The sequence below is a fragment of the Salvia miltiorrhiza genome, chromosome 4 (genome assembly GCF_028751815.1).
Source record: "Salvia miltiorrhiza cultivar Shanhuang (shh) chromosome 4, IMPLAD_Smil_shh, whole genome shotgun sequence".
NCBI classification, from domain to species: Eukaryota; Viridiplantae; Streptophyta; class Magnoliopsida; order Lamiales; family Lamiaceae; genus Salvia; species Salvia miltiorrhiza.
This window is the reverse complement of record NC_080390.1, coordinates 2,071,924-2,089,469: the sequence shown is the minus strand read 5'-3', so window position 1 is coordinate 2,089,469 and position 17,546 is coordinate 2,071,924. Positions and strand designations below refer to the sequence as shown.

The window sequence follows — 17,546 nt, the reverse complement described above, 5'->3', positions numbered from 1 at the left end:
GGTTATTTTCCTATTAGTATAGATGTGAAGGAATATAGAGAAAATACTTATGAATGTGTTTTATAGTACACCCTATTCCTATATTTATGTCATTCTATATCGACTAATTAATTGCATGTCAACTTCTAGAAAGAAATATATTGAATTATAGCACATTCAAGTTGGTGACGACTTCGTACCTGCAAAATTACCCTACATTTAAGGAAAAATTCGGTAAATTTATCAATTAGCGACGACCACATCCCTTCTCACTAAATTAAGGATTAATTGCAAAAATTTAACATAACATTTCACAAAAACACCAAAATCTTAATTATAACATCCTTAATTTTTAAACAAGTAAAATTCACAAGAAATCACCATTTGGAGTGGAGTTATGAAATAGACTCGACATTTAGTGAAGATATGTATGTAGACCTTACATCAAGAAAACAAATTGGGGATGTTATATTGCAAAACATTGAAAGGTTTGGTATAGTTACAAAATTTATAGTCATATTGTAATTACAAACTCGATAAAAGATTATGCTAAATTTAGCAATTATCCCTTAAATTAGAGATGATCTTCTCTTTCCCTAATAAGTATACTACGATCACATTATGTAAAGTGCAATGGCAGAGCCGGAAATATAGCTTGGAGGGAGTTTATGTTAAAAATATTCGAGTGCAATAGACTAAAATCGAAAATTTTCAAAAAAAAAAAATAATCAAAATTACAAGGTTAAAAAAAAAGTTAATTGCGGCAAAATCCACAACTTTTCAATAAAATCGGTTTTTTCCCATGACCTTTAAAATTGGCATCAAAATACATGTACTTTCGATTTTATTTGATTGTTCCCACTGCCACCTTCTCCGCTAAAATGAAAGCTAAGATAGTAAGATGGATAATACGAGGTAAAATTACACTGATTAGAATACAACACCGTTTTATTTTAAAGAAGAAACGGTGTCGTCTGATCCCCAAATTAGATAAACCGACGATGTTTAGTAGTAAATAAAATGCAATCGTTTAATTTATCGAACGTTTAAGACATATTGTTATTACCGGTTGCCACATCAGCATTAATTTGGGGATTATTGAGGACTATGGGAAAAATCAAATCAAATAAAAAATTATTGTGTTTCGACTTTCGACGTTAAAAAACCGATTTTAGTGAAAAGTTGTGAATTTTGCAAGCAATTAACCCCAAAAAAATTAGTTGGGGGTGCTTGAGGTCACCCAAGCCCCCCCTAGCTGATAATGTGTACTCAACCCTCTGCATATACCAAAATAGAAATGAAGCTAAGAAAGAAAATTGCATGAATCAGTTTAACTTCACATCTATGAGTAATGAGTGGTTAGGGAACATGTTGGCATTGTGCTTGATGTTGTCAGCGACCAAGAAACCCTAAAACCTACCAGTGTGGACCTTTCTTCAACACAAATCACTTCTTCTTTATCAAGATAACACACTTTTGAATTCTGTGGCATATCTATCCCAAATCATCAACTACAGATCCAAAGATCTTCAACGTTTTTCATATCCTGCACTTTTCAAGATGGAAATATTGCAACTCTTGACCTCTACTAGTGCTCATTCTAATTTGACAGTGTTTCACAACAATTCGATTCTAATCTCTCTGAGACCATAACATAACAACATAACATAAACTCTCTGAGAATCGAGTCAATTATCATGCCACTACCCCGACTAGATAAGCTTAAACGATCAAAAAGCTATGTCGACACAAGTCATCAGAATACAGACAAATATGCAATGCCATTATTTCCGGTCACTAAGCATCTAAGTTAACGACACCGACACTCGAAATCAAATGCAATCCAAGCAAGAATCACTTTATACTTGGGATGGCCTAGTGGTTAGGATGGTTGCCTGTTGTCCAAGAGGTCACAGGTTCGAGTACTCTCGGCCACAATAACCACTAGGTGGGGTGTGTGTGTGGTTTGTATTATTTATAATGTAATTTCATCAAAAAAAATAAATAAATAAATAAATAAAGGAATAAAGACACTACTTATATCAGCACCAGCAAGATGCAAAAGTCTAGCTCCAAATATATTAAATAGACAGCCACTACCATTGTATAGAAACAGACAAGTACTCTGGGTTCAGAAGGGGCAAGGAAATCGAGTAAAATCATCAAAAGCTAAAGAAGACAACTGTGACAGCAGAATAAGATGTGATATTATGGCTATCAGGTACAGTGAAAAGATGACATGAATCACTGGCAATCCTCTAATTAGCTACTATTATTTAGTTTTTGGCATCACTTAATTCAAATGGCAGTCTATTCATTCTACAAATAACTGTTACATTACATGCAGTCATGGAATAACCAATCATATACATCCAAAGAAAAAATTGCATCAATGATACTTCTTTTGGTTCCATAATCATTCTGTATACGAAAGTAAGAGCTGAGTCGAAATATACAAGTTATTACTAACTACACCAACTTATGAACAAACCAACAAATTATTGGGGACACAGTCGAATCGCAATAATAAACAGGCGATAGAAGAGATGCTCACTTACAGTATTGGGGGAAAGGAAGAAATGCAACACAGCATCTCATAAAGAAGAGTAAACTGCAAGTTGTTTATGGAAAATCTTCATACGCAAAAGAAGAATAGACAATGACTGTCCCATGAACTGAAAATTACTAATCACATATTCATGTAAAGCTTAGACACCAGACTCCATAGCACTCAAACTGAAAGCCTCACATGAATAAATACGCCACGTCAAATATTGACAGACCATATTAGTCTGAAATTTGGCCGAAATTTGAATTAGTAGCAAAATCAGATAAAATCAAAAGTTTAGTGATTATCACGCTACAGTTCAAAGTTTGTATGCAAAACTAGAATTGGATCATGAAAGTTCAGTATTTTATGGGCAATTAACCCTAAAGTATTTGTGTCAAATCAAATGTTAACTTTTTTAAAAATAAATGACTATAAAATTTATTAGTACAGTAACTTGCAATTCTATTTTAGAGCTGTTCATATTATTGGATTACTAATTATATGATCTTCATCTTCCCTCTCAAAAAAAAAAAAGTTATATGGTCTCGGAAGCAAAACTATCTCAATATGATGAGCAAGATAGAATCATTTTTTCTTGAAAATTTTAATTTTATATTTGTTATAAAATCATCGTTTATTGACAACAGTATCTTGTTTCTACATTTCTATATAAGGAAACTATCTCAAATATTTGAGTTTTATTGCGTGGCTGCCACTACTCAAAATTCTCTTTTGGCCTACTCCACATTTTAATTATAATGCAATCCTTGCTACGCCTACAATCAAATTGCCAGTAGACACACCCTTAAAATTACCCTACATTTAAGGAAAAATTCGGCAAATTTATCAATTAACGACGACCACAGTCCACATGTAATCAATCCCTTCTCACTAAATCTATATAATATATAAAAGAGCAGTATACACCAAAATTTCTATCTCCTCACTTTTCTTTTTTTATTTTGGTTCTCTTTTAAAAATCATAAACTTTAATTCATAAAAAAATATTCAATATAGATGTTAAATTAAAGATGATGACAAGATCTTTAATTTGATGTAAAAATTATATAAAATAAATTTAAAATAAATAAGTTATTAGTATCATTTAAAGTCACAAAATTATTTTTTTCTCTCTTCTCTCTCATCCATCCTCTTCTCTCTCATATCTTCTTTCTTTAAGAGCACCTCCAATGCAAGTATCTTAGAAGTGGTTCCCACCTAAGACACACTCCTCTCCAATGCATTGTGTCTTAGGTGGGTGCTTAGATTTTCATTTCCACAAAATTTACATTTCTACACATTTATTTTTAAAATTCATATTTTATTAAAATTAAAATTCTACATTACAATAATTTAAAGACATCAAAGTAATCCGCGTGCAAACGTAGAGCGCCGGCTTCACGGTCCCGATGAATGTAGGCCTTCTTTGCCACGCTTCATCGCCGACGACGAGGTTGCTCATCTGGATCATCAATATCTTGAACAATTTGGTTAAATTCTTGCACAAGATTGGAAAATTCTTCAGCACGTCGCTCGTCCTCGTGGCTTGATGAGGAGGAAGACATTTTTTGTGGAGAATTTTTTGATGTTGAGATGATTTTAAGATAATGAAATGAATGGAATTAAGTTGTGATATATATAGATAAAGGAAAAAAAAAAGTTGAATTCAGCCGTTGGCCCCAACGGTCATTTTTAATATATATATATATATATATATATATATATATATATATATAGGGAGAGGTTCAAATAAGAACCACTAATAAAATAAGAACAGAGAACCATTTTAAGCCATTCGATCATCAAGATCTACGGTGGATGCATCATCTTGGTGGATGGATGCAGATGTTGGGTTCGAATCCTGAAGGGAGCAAAAAAATTACTCCCTCCGTCCCATTAAAGTTGGCCACATTTCCTTTTTGGATGTCCCACTAAAGTTGGCTACTTTCCTTTTTGGGTAAAAATTACACCAAATTAAACTCTATAATTAAGTCAACTAATCTACACCTAATTAAACATATCTTCTAATTAAATCTAAATCATCTTTATTTAAAAACACACACACAAAACACACACTAACACACGCACACAGCCACCCCACCTCCCCCCAGCGCCCCACCCCCTTCTCTCTTCTTGTCCGGCGGGTGCCACCCCCATGGTCGCCGCCGCCTCCTCTCGCCCCTCCGGCCGCCGTCGTCGTGGTCTTCGCCGCGACCACCGCCGACCCTTTCCCTCTCCCTGGCCTCTGCTCTCTCCCTCTCGCCCCACCTCTGACCTCCATGTCCCTCGTCTCAACTATCTCCCTCTCGCCACCCCCATGGCCGCCGGCGCCTAGATCTGAGGTGGTGTGGTTGACCAGCGGCGAGGCAGCCGCCGACCGGCCTCCATCTCCCAGACACTTCCGCCGCTTAACAACACAAACCAGATCTCACTCTCTTTCAGCCAAGTTCAGATCGGAAATCGGGCCCCCCTCTCTTCTCATCCGGCCGCCGCGAACCGCCACCGGGTGCCGCCACCCTCGTCTCCCTCGAATTCCTCTCTTTCTGCTCAACCACCTGCACACAGCGGCGGCACTGCTCCCTCCATAGACAAGGGCAGCGAATGGAGGATCTAGGGCTCGGCGGCGGCGGTCTTCCGAGCGATTCTGGCTCGTTTCTTTGAAAATCTCTCAGATCTTCTTCTACCTAAGAAAGTCTCTCAGATCTTTCTTTGAATCTAAGGGTTCTGGTTGGCGGCGGTGGTGGTTGTTGGCGACGGTGGTGGTGGTTGTTGGCAGAGATGGTGGTTGTTGGCGACGGTGGTGGTGGTGGTGGTGATTTCTGGTTTTTGAGTGGATTTTGAATTGTTTCTTGGATTGGGAGGGAGACGAGGGGGACAGAGGGAGACGAGGGTGGCGGCGACTTCGCTGGAGGAGGGGGTGGCTGACGCCGGCGACTTCGCCGGAGGAGGGGGTGACTGATGCCGGCGACTTCGCCGGAGGTGGGTGGCATTGGATGAAGAAGAAAGTGAAAGGAGGAAGAAATTATTTTAATTAACTCAATAATTTTAATGGGTCCCACTCAATTAAAACATAACACTCTATTTCTTAATCTCCGTGCCGAAACAAATGTAGCCAACTTTAGCGGGACGGAGGGAGTATTATTTTTTGATGCATTAAATTTAATAGCGGATGCATTAATTTGTATAGCAGATGCAGTAATTTTATTGGTTCTTATGTTCTCACGATAATTGTGGTTCTCACTATAACCGCACCCTATATATATATATATATATATATATATATATATATATATATATATATATATCAAACGGTCATTAAAAAAAATAGAATTTTTTTTTTAAAAAATGGGCGCGTCCACCGGACGCGCCAGACAGCTCTCGCCTTCGCCCCGAGTCTCTGCCTCGCCACGGCTTCGCATCTGGCCGGGTCTCCAGTGCGCCGTTCCCCTCCTCAATGCGGGTCGATCCAGCGCTCGACACGAGCACTGGAGGTGGTCTAAATGTTACGGTTCTTCATTTTTTTTTTCTATTTCATTCTTTTTTCTATTTTTATTTTATTTTATTTTTTTGTTAGAAATTATTTTTAATATTTTTTATTTATATTTTTTTCTATTATAAAAATTTAAGGCAACCAAAAAGATTAAACTTATATTTGTTCATTTTTATCAATTATAAATAATTAATTGGTAGTTCAAAAATTGAAAATTCAAATGTTTTCAGATTCATGTGTTTATTGAGATTATGTTGTTCATAAGTTCGATTTTTTTTTTTTGAGATTTATGTTTGCATTTATTTATATTTAATATATGTATTTATTTATTTAAAATATCGTTCAATTTCAACATTGGTCGTGCATCGCACGAGCGGGCATACTAGTTAAGGATTAATTGCCAAATTTAACATAACATTTCACAAAAAATTGCAATTACACCAAAATTTTAAGGGTTAATAGCCAAAAAATACACGAACTTTCATCGGATTTGCATATTGCACATGATCTTCAAAAATAGCCCCAGAATACACCACCTTTTAATTTAGTTGTAAATTGCACACAGCGAAAATTTCGGCAGCTCTTAAGTTTGACCAGCGATGACATGGCATTACTCGTAGCTTTTTTTACACGCTGGCAAGCCACGTGGGCAAAACGACGTCGTTTTGCCCATAAATTAAATTAAAAGGTGATTTTAATTAAACAAAGTCTGATTAATTAATTAAACAAAGTAATCCGGTTCATCTTCTCCAACTCAGCTGCCGTCACGAATCCGTCCTCCGCCATCTCTACCGGCAGCGCCACCTTCATTTCTTCCACCATGAAAATCCGGTTCATCTCCGCGTAGAGCGGCCAAGTAATCATGGGCAACGCCACCTCTCCAGGAACCCCCTCCGGCAGCAGCGCCTCCAGATCCGGCACATCCGCACCCTTCCCCGGCGATTCGCAGCCTTCATCCTTTCCCCGCCCTCCCTCCTCATCCCCAACCCACCACGCCTTCTGCTTCACCGGATCGCGGATCTCCGCTGCCCACAATCCACCATCGATTTCTACATGTTTCTGCTCCTTCTTCTCTCGTTTCTCACAGACACACACACACACGTTTCTGCTCCATTCCTACCACCGCAGCCTAAAGCCCTAGATCCCCAAAGTTGTCGCTGCCTCGCCTTCCTGCAAACCCTTCTTCCTTCATCATTCTTGCAGAGGCGCGTCGTCCAACACACCAATTACTTCTCCTCGTGCTTCGATTTTTGTCGCCCCGTCGTCTCCCTCTTCCCCCACGATTTCCGCCACCCCACCGCCCTCTCTTGCCCTAATTTCTCAGATCCGGACCGACGCCCTTCGAAACCCTAATTTCCGCAGCGGTCGCAAGCTAAAGCTCGAGCACCTGCTCTCCACCACCACCACCACCGTTTTCCCTCATTTCTAGGAGAAAGGCAGCGGCCGAGATTTGCAGAATGAGCGACGAAGGCAGTCCAGACGGGAAGAAGGTCCAGACGACAAATCAGGGGATTTTTCCATTATTTTTATTTTTTTAATTTAAAAGAGCTTAACAAAACGACGTCGTTTTGCTACATCAGAAAATCGTCCACGTCAACAAAATCCGACAGCCGCATCACCACCGATTAAGGTGTTAGTCAACGTAGGTGCAATTTGCGATTAAATTAAAAGGTGGTGTATTTTGGGGCTATTTTTGAAGGTCATGTGCAATATGCAAATCCGGTGAAAATTTGTGTATTTTTCATGCTATTAACCCAAATCTTAATTATAACCACCTTAATTTTTGAACAAGTAAAATTCACAAGAAATCACCATTTGGAGTGGTGAAATAGACGCGATTTGTCTACCTTAGCAAAGGGTAAGGATATGCATTCATTGGTTGCATATGGCTTCATATATGCCCTTCAGTGCTGGGCATATGAAGTTATTCCGGCACTAGGCACATTTTGTGCTTCGTTACACACGGAACATTTGCAGGCTTTTCCGAGAATACTTAAGTGGAATGTCAGTAGAAAATTCACTTCAAAGGATGACGGTTTGCGAAAGTTCTTCTTGGCGGAGTATGGTTGCGACCCGGTAAGTAATGTGACTAAACATTTATTAACATAATTTAGTTGTTCGTTTTGAATGACTACCAATTTTTTTTTTGGAATCAACACGTAGGTACGCATCTGTTTGTCGACTTCTGAAATGAAAAAGTTGGTTGATCTCGGCATTATGTCAACGATGCGCGTGGCATCGCCTGCACCATTTGTTGATTTTACAAAGAAAGTGGGAAGGAAACTTGATTTTAGTAGTGGTGAATGTGAAGAATCACACACGAAGAAGATATGTAGTAAGGGAAAGGGTATACGATTGGGTAGTTCTCCACTAAGTAAGTCACCGAAGGATAACGATTATCCGGATTGCTCTATTATTGAACCTAAAGACATGAAGAAGCTTGTGGCGAAGAGGAATAAGCGGAAATTTGGATCTTATGCGAGTGATAGTACTCCACTTAGCGAGACCAATTCCCAAACCCATTTGGTAACCCCGGACGAGGGCACTGTTGTTGGGGATGCAAAATCCAATGTGAGTTCTTCATAAAGATTTGCTTTATTAATCTAATATTTTTTTAATACTATACCTAAAACATTCTAATCATGGGTACAGGATATCAACATGTTGTTATTGAGCTTGAAGGGTCAAGTAAAGTGTTTGGAAGAATATATAGACTCGAAGTTTGCAGCTTTTCAAGTTATGATGGAGAAGTCCACAAACATTTTATGTTGTGCTTGTGAAAGAAATGTGTGTTTTGCCCAACGTCGAAATGACATCGGCCACACAGTCCCTCATTTGCATGGCATGAAGAAGACTTGTGAAGTGATTGTAGACCACCATGCTAATGGTGGGACTGGTGCACCGGACGTCATTTGTGGTGAGGTTGAGTCCAAAGAAGTCGTCCAAAATGCGACGTGGAGGAGTTCAACCTCAACTCCTGTTGGATCCGAAGATGTTAAAACTTATCCTCACCTCCGACGACAGGCATCGCATCACCCGTTGGCCAGGCTGACATACCCCGGCTGATACATAATTTTAATACTCCCTCCGTCCACGAAAGAACTTCCTATCTTTCCTTTTTGGGACGTCCACAAAAGAACTTCCTACCTATTTTTGGACTATACCCCACCACTTATAATCCTCTTACTTTTCACTTTTCACAACTCCCAGTATTAATTATAACATCTTTTCACCACTCCCAATACACTCAACTACCTTTTATCCACTCTCAATATACTTAACAATATTTTTTCTTAAAACCTGCGCCACTCCCTCCTAGGAAGTTCTTTCATGGACGGATGGAGTAATTTTTAATTATATTTTTTAAATTGAATTTATTTATACACTTCTCTAATAATATATATATATATATATATATATATATTTAAAAATATTAGTACTTAATTTTGATGATTTCGCACTGGTGAGTATACTAGGTTTCCCTTAAAAAAAAGAGTATACTAGTAGTTTTTAGATAAGGGAGGAAGTATTAAGAAAAGTTAAGGTAGAAAAAAATCTCGTGTATTAGTTAATTATATATTCCACCCTTCATTTCTCCCGACTTTCTTCTTCTTCCCCAAACCACGAACAAATACAATCTAGCAATAAGTTATCGACCATCCATTTATTTCTCTCATTCCTTTTCGGAGCCGAATCGTTCGAATTCCATTTTCAATTATTTTTCTGGAAAATCGTATCAGTTACTCTCCACAAAACATACGGCATGCTCGGTGGATTGGGTGCTGTAATCGGTTATCGTATGTCTGATTTTTCTCTTTTCTCAATCTTTTTCGGTTTCATTGAAAGAGGTAAATGTTGTGTTCATTCATTTTTCATACCTGTGTTAACCTGCAGGTAGCTGTTATTTGCACGATTGGAGCTGTAGATCTGTGGTAAAGTTGTAGACCTATTTTCAGAAATCAGTTTCTACAATTTGTAACAGATTTAACCGAATTCCACCACGCAACAAGGTTGTTCACCGTCGCCATCCCCCTCCCAGTCACAGCCTCGCCGTGGCTCCTCCCCAGTCGCTGCTCGCTTGAGTCACTAGTCCAGAGTCGTAGCTCTCTGCCGGCTCCACCATTTGCAATCAAGTAAGCTAAGAACTCGCCGCCGGATTATTTTGTGTTTTTCAATCATTTCATCGGTAGCCATAGGTTTCCTGTTTTTTGCAGAATTATATTGCAAATGGCATGCCTTATTCTGTTGGCTGTAATTGGTGTTGGTTCAGTTAATTAATTTTATTTGTAATTTTGTAATTCTGCTATCAAATTTTGCCCCATATCTTTCCATCAAATTGTGTTTCGAAGTTGTTCTATTTATGTATGTTTTATGGGGTTGGGGCAGGAGGCCCATTTTTCCATGAGTGTTTGGTTTTCTGGACAAATCAAACCAAAATAGAATAAGATGTCTAATACTGCTATTCATAGTATCTATGAGTTGTCTGTATTTTCAAAATGCTTATGTTCTCTTAACTTTGAAAAGAAAACTAGTACGACCTCCCGTGCAATGCACGGACCACGATATATTTATTTATTTTTAAAATTATAATTATGTAAAAATATCAAAATATCAATATTTATGAATAAGATTAATTGATAACAAAAAAATATGTTAATTTTAAATATTAGTATTTGACTTAAAATAGTTTATAATAACAATATTATCAACTTAATGAGTATAATATTAAAATTAATGAGTATTGTAAAATAATAATTAAATATGTAGTACAATAATAATAATAATAATAATAATAATAATAATAATAATAATAATAATAAGAATAATAATAATAATAATAATAATAATAACTATTTTTTTATTTACAAATTCATATTAAAATTAATACAAATTCCTGCTCCTTAATTGTATTTAATTTAAAATAATTATAAATAAGCAATCATGTAAATTTTTTTTGTCCAAAAAAATGACATCAACTTATTTTTTAACCAACAAATAAAAATATAGAAAAGAGAGTGTTTTGGTGAAAAAATTGAGTTGAGAGAAAATTTAGAGGTAAAAAACTCCTCTTATATATATAAATTAAAATTTTTATTATATCTTTATTTGTGCATGAATTAAATCTAATAACAATAAAATATAAAAATTTATTAATTTTAAAATTCAAGGAAGCATATAGAATAATAACCGAATATTATATATAATATTGCTATTTTTTTTGACTTGGGGGAATTGGGGGAGGGAGAGCAGTGATGTTTGAACCCGGGACCTCACTGTTCATATACATGAGTTGCATAGCTTGGTGTCACCTTAGGGACATATATTATTACTATTAGTCCTAATATAAATTGGAGTTTGAATGTCCGTGTATTTAACTAAATCTATACTATATTAAAAATGGAGTTTCCAATTTGAAATCAATTTAAAAATTGAGTGATAATTTTGTAATTATAATAAAATTGAATGTTTATGTTTAAATTATATATTTTTATTTTTATTTTTATTTTCTTTAACTTCTTATTTGTTGTTACATTTCTTTCCAAAATTGTGAAATTCGATTAATTATAAAATATTATATATGCATATCAAATTAAAGATCACGATAAGAGCTTTAATATAATATATTTTATGAAAATATTTGATTAAAAATGTAAAAATTAAAATTTTTTAAATACTAAAGTTTTATAAATTTCTCTCTCATCTCTCGTCTATTTTGAATAAATATATTTTTTATTTTTTAACTTATTTTTTATTTTTTGTTTTTCATAATATCAAATTTTATAATTGTGAATTCTTTCTTTAATTTTTTTAATTTTTAATTCAAATATATTCAATATAATTAAAATTTTATTATATTTATAAGTATAATAATTGAATTAGTATTAATTTTATATAAATATAAAAATAAAAAATATTTTCCTGTGCATTAGTATTATATGCAAATGCTAGTTATATATTATGGAAAGATGGGCATTATAATAGAATATGGAGTATAATAATATTTTTGTTGGGCTTAAGATTTTTGACAACATGAAAAATTGGAATTGGGCTGTAAATTAAATGTTGGTTATGTTATTTTCACCTCTCTCACACCAGAAAATCCTCGCCCTCTCCGCCTCTCTCTCGATCTCTCCGCGTCTCTCTCACTTTCTGCGTTTCTCGTAGCCTTGCATCTCTCTCACCTCTCACTCGGCGCCGCACAGATCTTCCCACCTTGCCTTCTCCGGCAGCAGCTGTAGCACGGTACGTCCCCCTTTTTCGTCGCTCCCTCCGCCTCGCCTCTCACTCGCCACCGCAAGGACCGACCGGTCCCGTCTTCTCCGCCAGCAGCTGCAAAATGGAAAATCAGCAGTAGCGCAGCAAGCCTCGAGAAGTTCACCTCTACAGTTGCATCAGTTCGCCTCTCTGACCTCCGCGGCTCCGAGTTGGTGCCTTAGGGCTTCAAATATCCCCTTTTTTCTTCTCGTTCTTCTCCATCCGCGATTTTTGAATTCTATTGTATTTATCTGCTATTCAAACTGTACCTATTTGTGGGTTGGTGAATTTTGAATTTTTTTTTTATTTTGTTTAAAAGAAGGTTTCTTGATATAGTCCGATTTGAAAACTGAAGTTCTAGTTGTTTAGAGTTATGATGATGTTGGTTTCTGAAAAATTGAGATAGGAAAATTTGTTGGGAAAATTTTCAAAAGAAAATTGGGAAAAATTGAAATAACCATTTTGATTCGTTTATTTATTATAGTCAAAATGCCCAAATTCGTATACATATAGAAACTGCAGAGTGCAGTAACACAAATATTCCAACCTCAAGTTGTTTTTTCCTTTATGGAAACGACTTACAAGGAAATTAAAAATTTAAAAATCACTGACTATCATTTAATTTGATTTTTCTGATCGGCAGAATAGCATGTGCTGAAGCAAGCATGACGATGTCTTCCAGCTCGTTAATCCGCCGTCTTGTGCCCTACTTTTCTGCTCAAATTCGTCGGAATTCTAGGCTTCTCAGTTCTTCCTCAGCTCTCCGCGAATCTGAGCTTTCTTCATCAGAATCTCCATCCCCCTCGACCGATGCCGTTCATTTGACCTACAACTGTGTTAGGGTAATTTGTCCCGCCATCCTTTTAAACATCTCTTAAAAAGACAGAATTCGGGGTTGTGGTTCTGTATTCTTTTATCTAGCTTATTATATGTGTTTAATGAATTGAGTGTGTTGGGAAACTGATATGCAATGCGGAGATGGTGTGGTCAGATTTGAGAACATTTAATTTAATACCTTGGGCCTAGGTTTAGAAATTAATTTATACTCATAGGTTGTATATTTGGGATGTAAGTTCTCCAAAAAAGAGTTAGTTGCATTGATTGTTACACTTGATTTCTCAATGGATTTATATTATCATACAGCGAATGAAAGAGTTGCAAGCTGAAGAGTCCAGTAAGAAGTTGCTGCGCTTGAGCATAGAAGCTGGTGGTTGCTCTGGGTTTCAGTATAACTTTTCACTTGATGATAAGACCAATAATGATGACAGGTTATTGTATTTCATTTTATTTTTAAGATTTTGCTTGTGGCTGTTGCTGCCCAGTTTAGAGCAAATGAAATGAAACTTAATTTTGATGCTTTGTTGGTCCAGGATCTTTGAGCAGGATGGAGTTAAATTGGTGGTTGATAATATTTCATTTGACTTTGTGAAAGGGGCAACTGTTGATTATGTTGACGAGCTTATCCGCGCTGCCTTTCAGGTCCGTTTGTGGTAGCTGCTTAACTCCATTGCATTATGCTCTCAATGTTGTGTCGAAGTGGTTGGTTTTGATTACAACTGCTAGTAGAATCATGTTACAATTATCATTATTATTTGCCAATTGCTAGCTCTGAATAACCAGCTTAGCAACCCTTGGTTTGAGGGGAGTATTTGTATACCTACGAACCATAATCTTGTTATTGTTTAAACTCTTGCATCTTTCTAACTGCCAAATTTTCCATGTGGGACTCCAATTTGTCAAGCATACAATTTTGTTTGGTCTTTTCTTCTCACAGCCCCTTGGTGTAGTTGTTTTAATTTTGATACTAACTTGGAACACATAGTGTCGTCGTGTCAAGGAAATTGCTACTGAACAAAACATTATTGGTTTACACTATTTGATCTATTTCTAGTAGCATAAGCATAACCATAGCGTGGCTAGGGCCTGTCCAGTAGTTGTTGGATCTCACAAGTCATGAATCTGTATAAGTTCTCTTTGTTCATTTACAATAGAAATTATAGAACTGACTTGATCAAGCCTATCAGTCCCCCAGCGACGACTCATATAGGTTAAGTCTCCCTATCATGAGGGTATAAGTGCAGTTTTGTTGAATACTAATTCTTTGTTGCTCCCACTATCTACCAATGAACCCTTACCATTTTAAAATGCAGGTGTCAACAAATCCGAGTGCGGTGGGTGGCTGTAGCTGTAAAAGTTCCTTCATGGCGAAGTAGCTATCTACTTATGCATCCAGACTCTTAGCCGAGGTGTCAATGGTTTGCACGACTAACCAATTTTATTTTGATGCTGATTTATGTTGCATCCATAAACGAGTCACAAAAATAGAAAAACAATTCTTGTGCTGTCATTTTTTCCCTAGCTAGAGTGTGGAAGACAAAACGTCGTTCTCTCAGGTGAAATTGATTGTTCATATGATAAATATTATGATGCATTTATACTACAAACAGCAGAAACTGAGAATGTCTCAGTTCTCTCTGTGCCGAGTAGCCGTAGTTCTGGTATGATTAATGTCCATTGTATACACGGATAGGAATAGTCGTAAGCATTTTTAGATAATTTTGTAAACGAAGTGCTTCTTCCATTGGAAAAACATAGCAGTCTGCTTACATAATAAATAATGTACGATGAGTGAAACCCTGATCATGTTATCGTATTACGTCTTGTTTCGTAGCTTCATTGGATTTTGATGTTTGTCTCCAAAATCAATAATGAGGTTGAGATGTTGCCCCATTTGCTTTGTTGCCTTTGCATTTCTCTTATGTGTGGAAGAAATACAATATGTCAATATATAATTGTTTTGAGTAAATCCGTTGGTACTCATGGTCAACAAAATTTTTAAATGACTTTTGAGACATACGACAGTACAAACGCACGGTGCATATGCTGTAATTAAATTTTGATTATGCTCAATAAATCGTTAGTTGTGATTGTTGAATTCTAATTCGATTTAACAAGGGGTTGGTGTAATGTAGAAAAGTTTTTTGTTGAATATTTGTGGGTTTTTTAACATCGTGATAAATTGTGTCCCATTTTGGCTAAGTTTAAGAGTGTTCTCTTTTATGGATGCTATCCCACTCTGGTGATATGATAGGTCCTACTTTGGTGACAAATCTACTACTAAAATAGCTGCGAATTAATTTGTTATCAACCCATAAAACTGCTTGCTACATTTTCCTCAAAAACATCAGCACACTCAATCAAGGTTTTGGCAATTTTAGACGTCTAAATTTCAAATTTAAGGTCAAGTTCCAAAAAAAAATAACTATATCTTTCACATGCAACAAAATGGAATAGAAGAATGGTTAAACGGATTATAATTTTCATAACTAGGAAAACCGACGCAGTAACAATCGTAATTCTAAGCTAAAAATTAATGCTTCATTAATGGAATAAATTAACCAAACTACTATGTTAATGGTAGACACAAGTCACAAGCTAAGTAGATATTTAAGTGGCCCTAACTAGAAATTAACTGATTGGTTTATTTAAACACTAAAATCCAGAAAAGTAAAATAAAAAATTGGCGTTTGGTGACATGATTGACACTCCACTTATTCCTAATCCTACTACACTAACAGTAACTTGAAATTATGACTGCATTGAAACTCAGTTGAGAATTATATATATATGCATAATCCTCATGACTCTGCCCATATAAATACCACAACCACCTTAGCTTAAATTGAAAATCCAAATTTGCACTGATCATATTCCTAAAAAAACTTGTTGTCTCATAACAATGGGGAACTGCCTAGTTCTTCAAGAAAAGGTGATGAAAACAGATGGTGAAATTCTAGAACACCTGTTAGTAAAAAACATGCATCCAAATGCTCAAGTGCTTCAAAACAACTTACACTTTTCTATAAAGACGACGACAAAGAAGAAGGCAGTTCGATTCTCAGACAAAGTATTAATGGAAGGCGGAGATGAAGCAAGTCGAGTTGTGAGGATCAAGCTTGTGATCAGCAAGAAAGAGCTGCAGGAAATGCTAAGTGAAGGAGAAATTTCAGTTGATGGAATGATTCTTAAGGTGCAGAATCAAGAAACCACAAGCAAGGTTGAATCTAATGATAGAGATGGAGTGATTGCCAAAGGATGGTTTCCAGCCCTTGAAAGCATCCCTGAAATAAACTAGTTTTTGGGTTTTCCAAAAAGAACACGAAAAAAGTTTTTTGAGTATTAATATTTCTTGTTAACAAGTGTAAATATACACACTGTAGTTTGACAGAAAATATGGTGTTGCTCATTTAGTCCATGCGAGGTAGACTTCATTAACATTCCACTTGTATTTGTGGTTACAAAACCGCGATAAAAAAAGGCGGTAGCAATTAGGAAAAGATGCAGCTACACCTTTGCATGTTGATAAAATGAGATACAGAAAAATGGGTGCTTAAATGAAGCAAACATAATGGAAGTTTTTTCAATGAGTTTATATATCTTAAATGAGGGTATACATATTTTCTCAATGAGTGGCTCAAGTACTAATAGCAAAGGATGTAAAGCTGGAAATATTTTCTATATAGGTTTGAGGAAATGGAAGTTTCACCATGCATATCATGTTTATAATCTTGGAATTAGTTCTTGCATTTGGAATTGAAATGAAGGGTTCAAATAAATGAAAAATTGGAGTTCAAAGTGGTTTGGTTGTTGCACAATTGGGATCAGTCATAATTAGTCTTATGATCAAATCCATCATAGACATGCAATATTAGCTCCTAAATCATTCATTTCAATGCAATCTTAGCTTTGGAAATCTCCCTTTTAGTATTTTTCTTGGTTAAAAGATCCTAATGGAATTTTATTTCTAGAGTTTGATAATATTTCTGTAGTTTTGGAAAAGAAGTAAAAGGGGCATAATTATTTGAAAACCTGATAGAAGTAAAGAGAACACGAACACAATTATCGAACTAAAAGGAATTATATAGATAATCAAAAAACAAACTACAACAGAGGAGGAACTCTCTCTATGTCCAAATGGCAATTAGCCACTGATTTTCCAGCCAAAAGATCCTAGACAAGTCCCCCTCTGAAGGAGAGAGACTTCTTTTATTTCCTAGCTTGACTTCTAGAGGAAGTCAATAGTAGCTTCCAAGAGAAGCTTAACTATAAAGTGGGCCTGCTAAGCCCATGCAGGAACTAGCAGCCCAAACTTATACTCCCTCCGTCCACGAAATGAGTACTCATATTTCCTTTTTCGTCCGTCCACGAAATGAGTACCCATTTCCCTTTTTGGCAAGTGTACCCCACGCATCTCTTTAATTAATACACTCA

General features: G+C 36.2%; 2 protein-coding genes across 4 annotated transcripts; both read left to right on the top strand.

The window, feature by feature from the left end:
- Nucleotides 1-9,577: 9,577 nt before the first annotated feature.
- Nucleotides 9,578-14,909, top strand: LOC131022161 (iron-sulfur assembly protein IscA-like 2, mitochondrial). Of its 3 annotated transcripts, XM_057951585.1 has the most exons (7): nt 9,578-9,817; nt 9,915-10,153; nt 12,186-12,263; nt 12,919-13,117; nt 13,419-13,543; nt 13,646-13,754; nt 14,426-14,909. In XM_057951585.1, exons 4-7 carry the CDS (start codon nt 12,941-12,943, stop codon nt 14,486-14,488), a joined length of 474 nt encoding a protein of 157 aa, XP_057807568.1. In that variant the 5' UTR covers nt 9,578-9,817; nt 9,915-10,153; nt 12,186-12,263; nt 12,919-12,940; the 3' UTR covers nt 14,489-14,909. The 3 variants fall into 3 exon arrangements, with proteins under 3 accessions (XP_057807568.1, XP_057807567.1, XP_057807566.1); XM_057951584.1 differs by lacking the exon at nt 12,186-12,263 and having other exon boundaries at nt 9,676-9,817; XM_057951583.1 differs by lacking the exons at nt 9,578-9,817; nt 9,915-10,153 and having other exon boundaries at nt 12,033-12,444.
- Nucleotides 14,910-15,914: 1,005 nt separating this feature from the next.
- Nucleotides 15,915-16,718, top strand: LOC131022162 (uncharacterized). Its single transcript, XM_057951587.1, has one exon. The coding sequence runs from the start codon at nt 16,015-16,017 to the stop codon at nt 16,408-16,410; it is 396 nt and encodes a 131-aa protein (XP_057807570.1). The 5' UTR covers nt 15,915-16,014; the 3' UTR covers nt 16,411-16,718.
- The last annotated feature ends 828 nt before the right edge of the window (nt 16,719-17,546 follow it).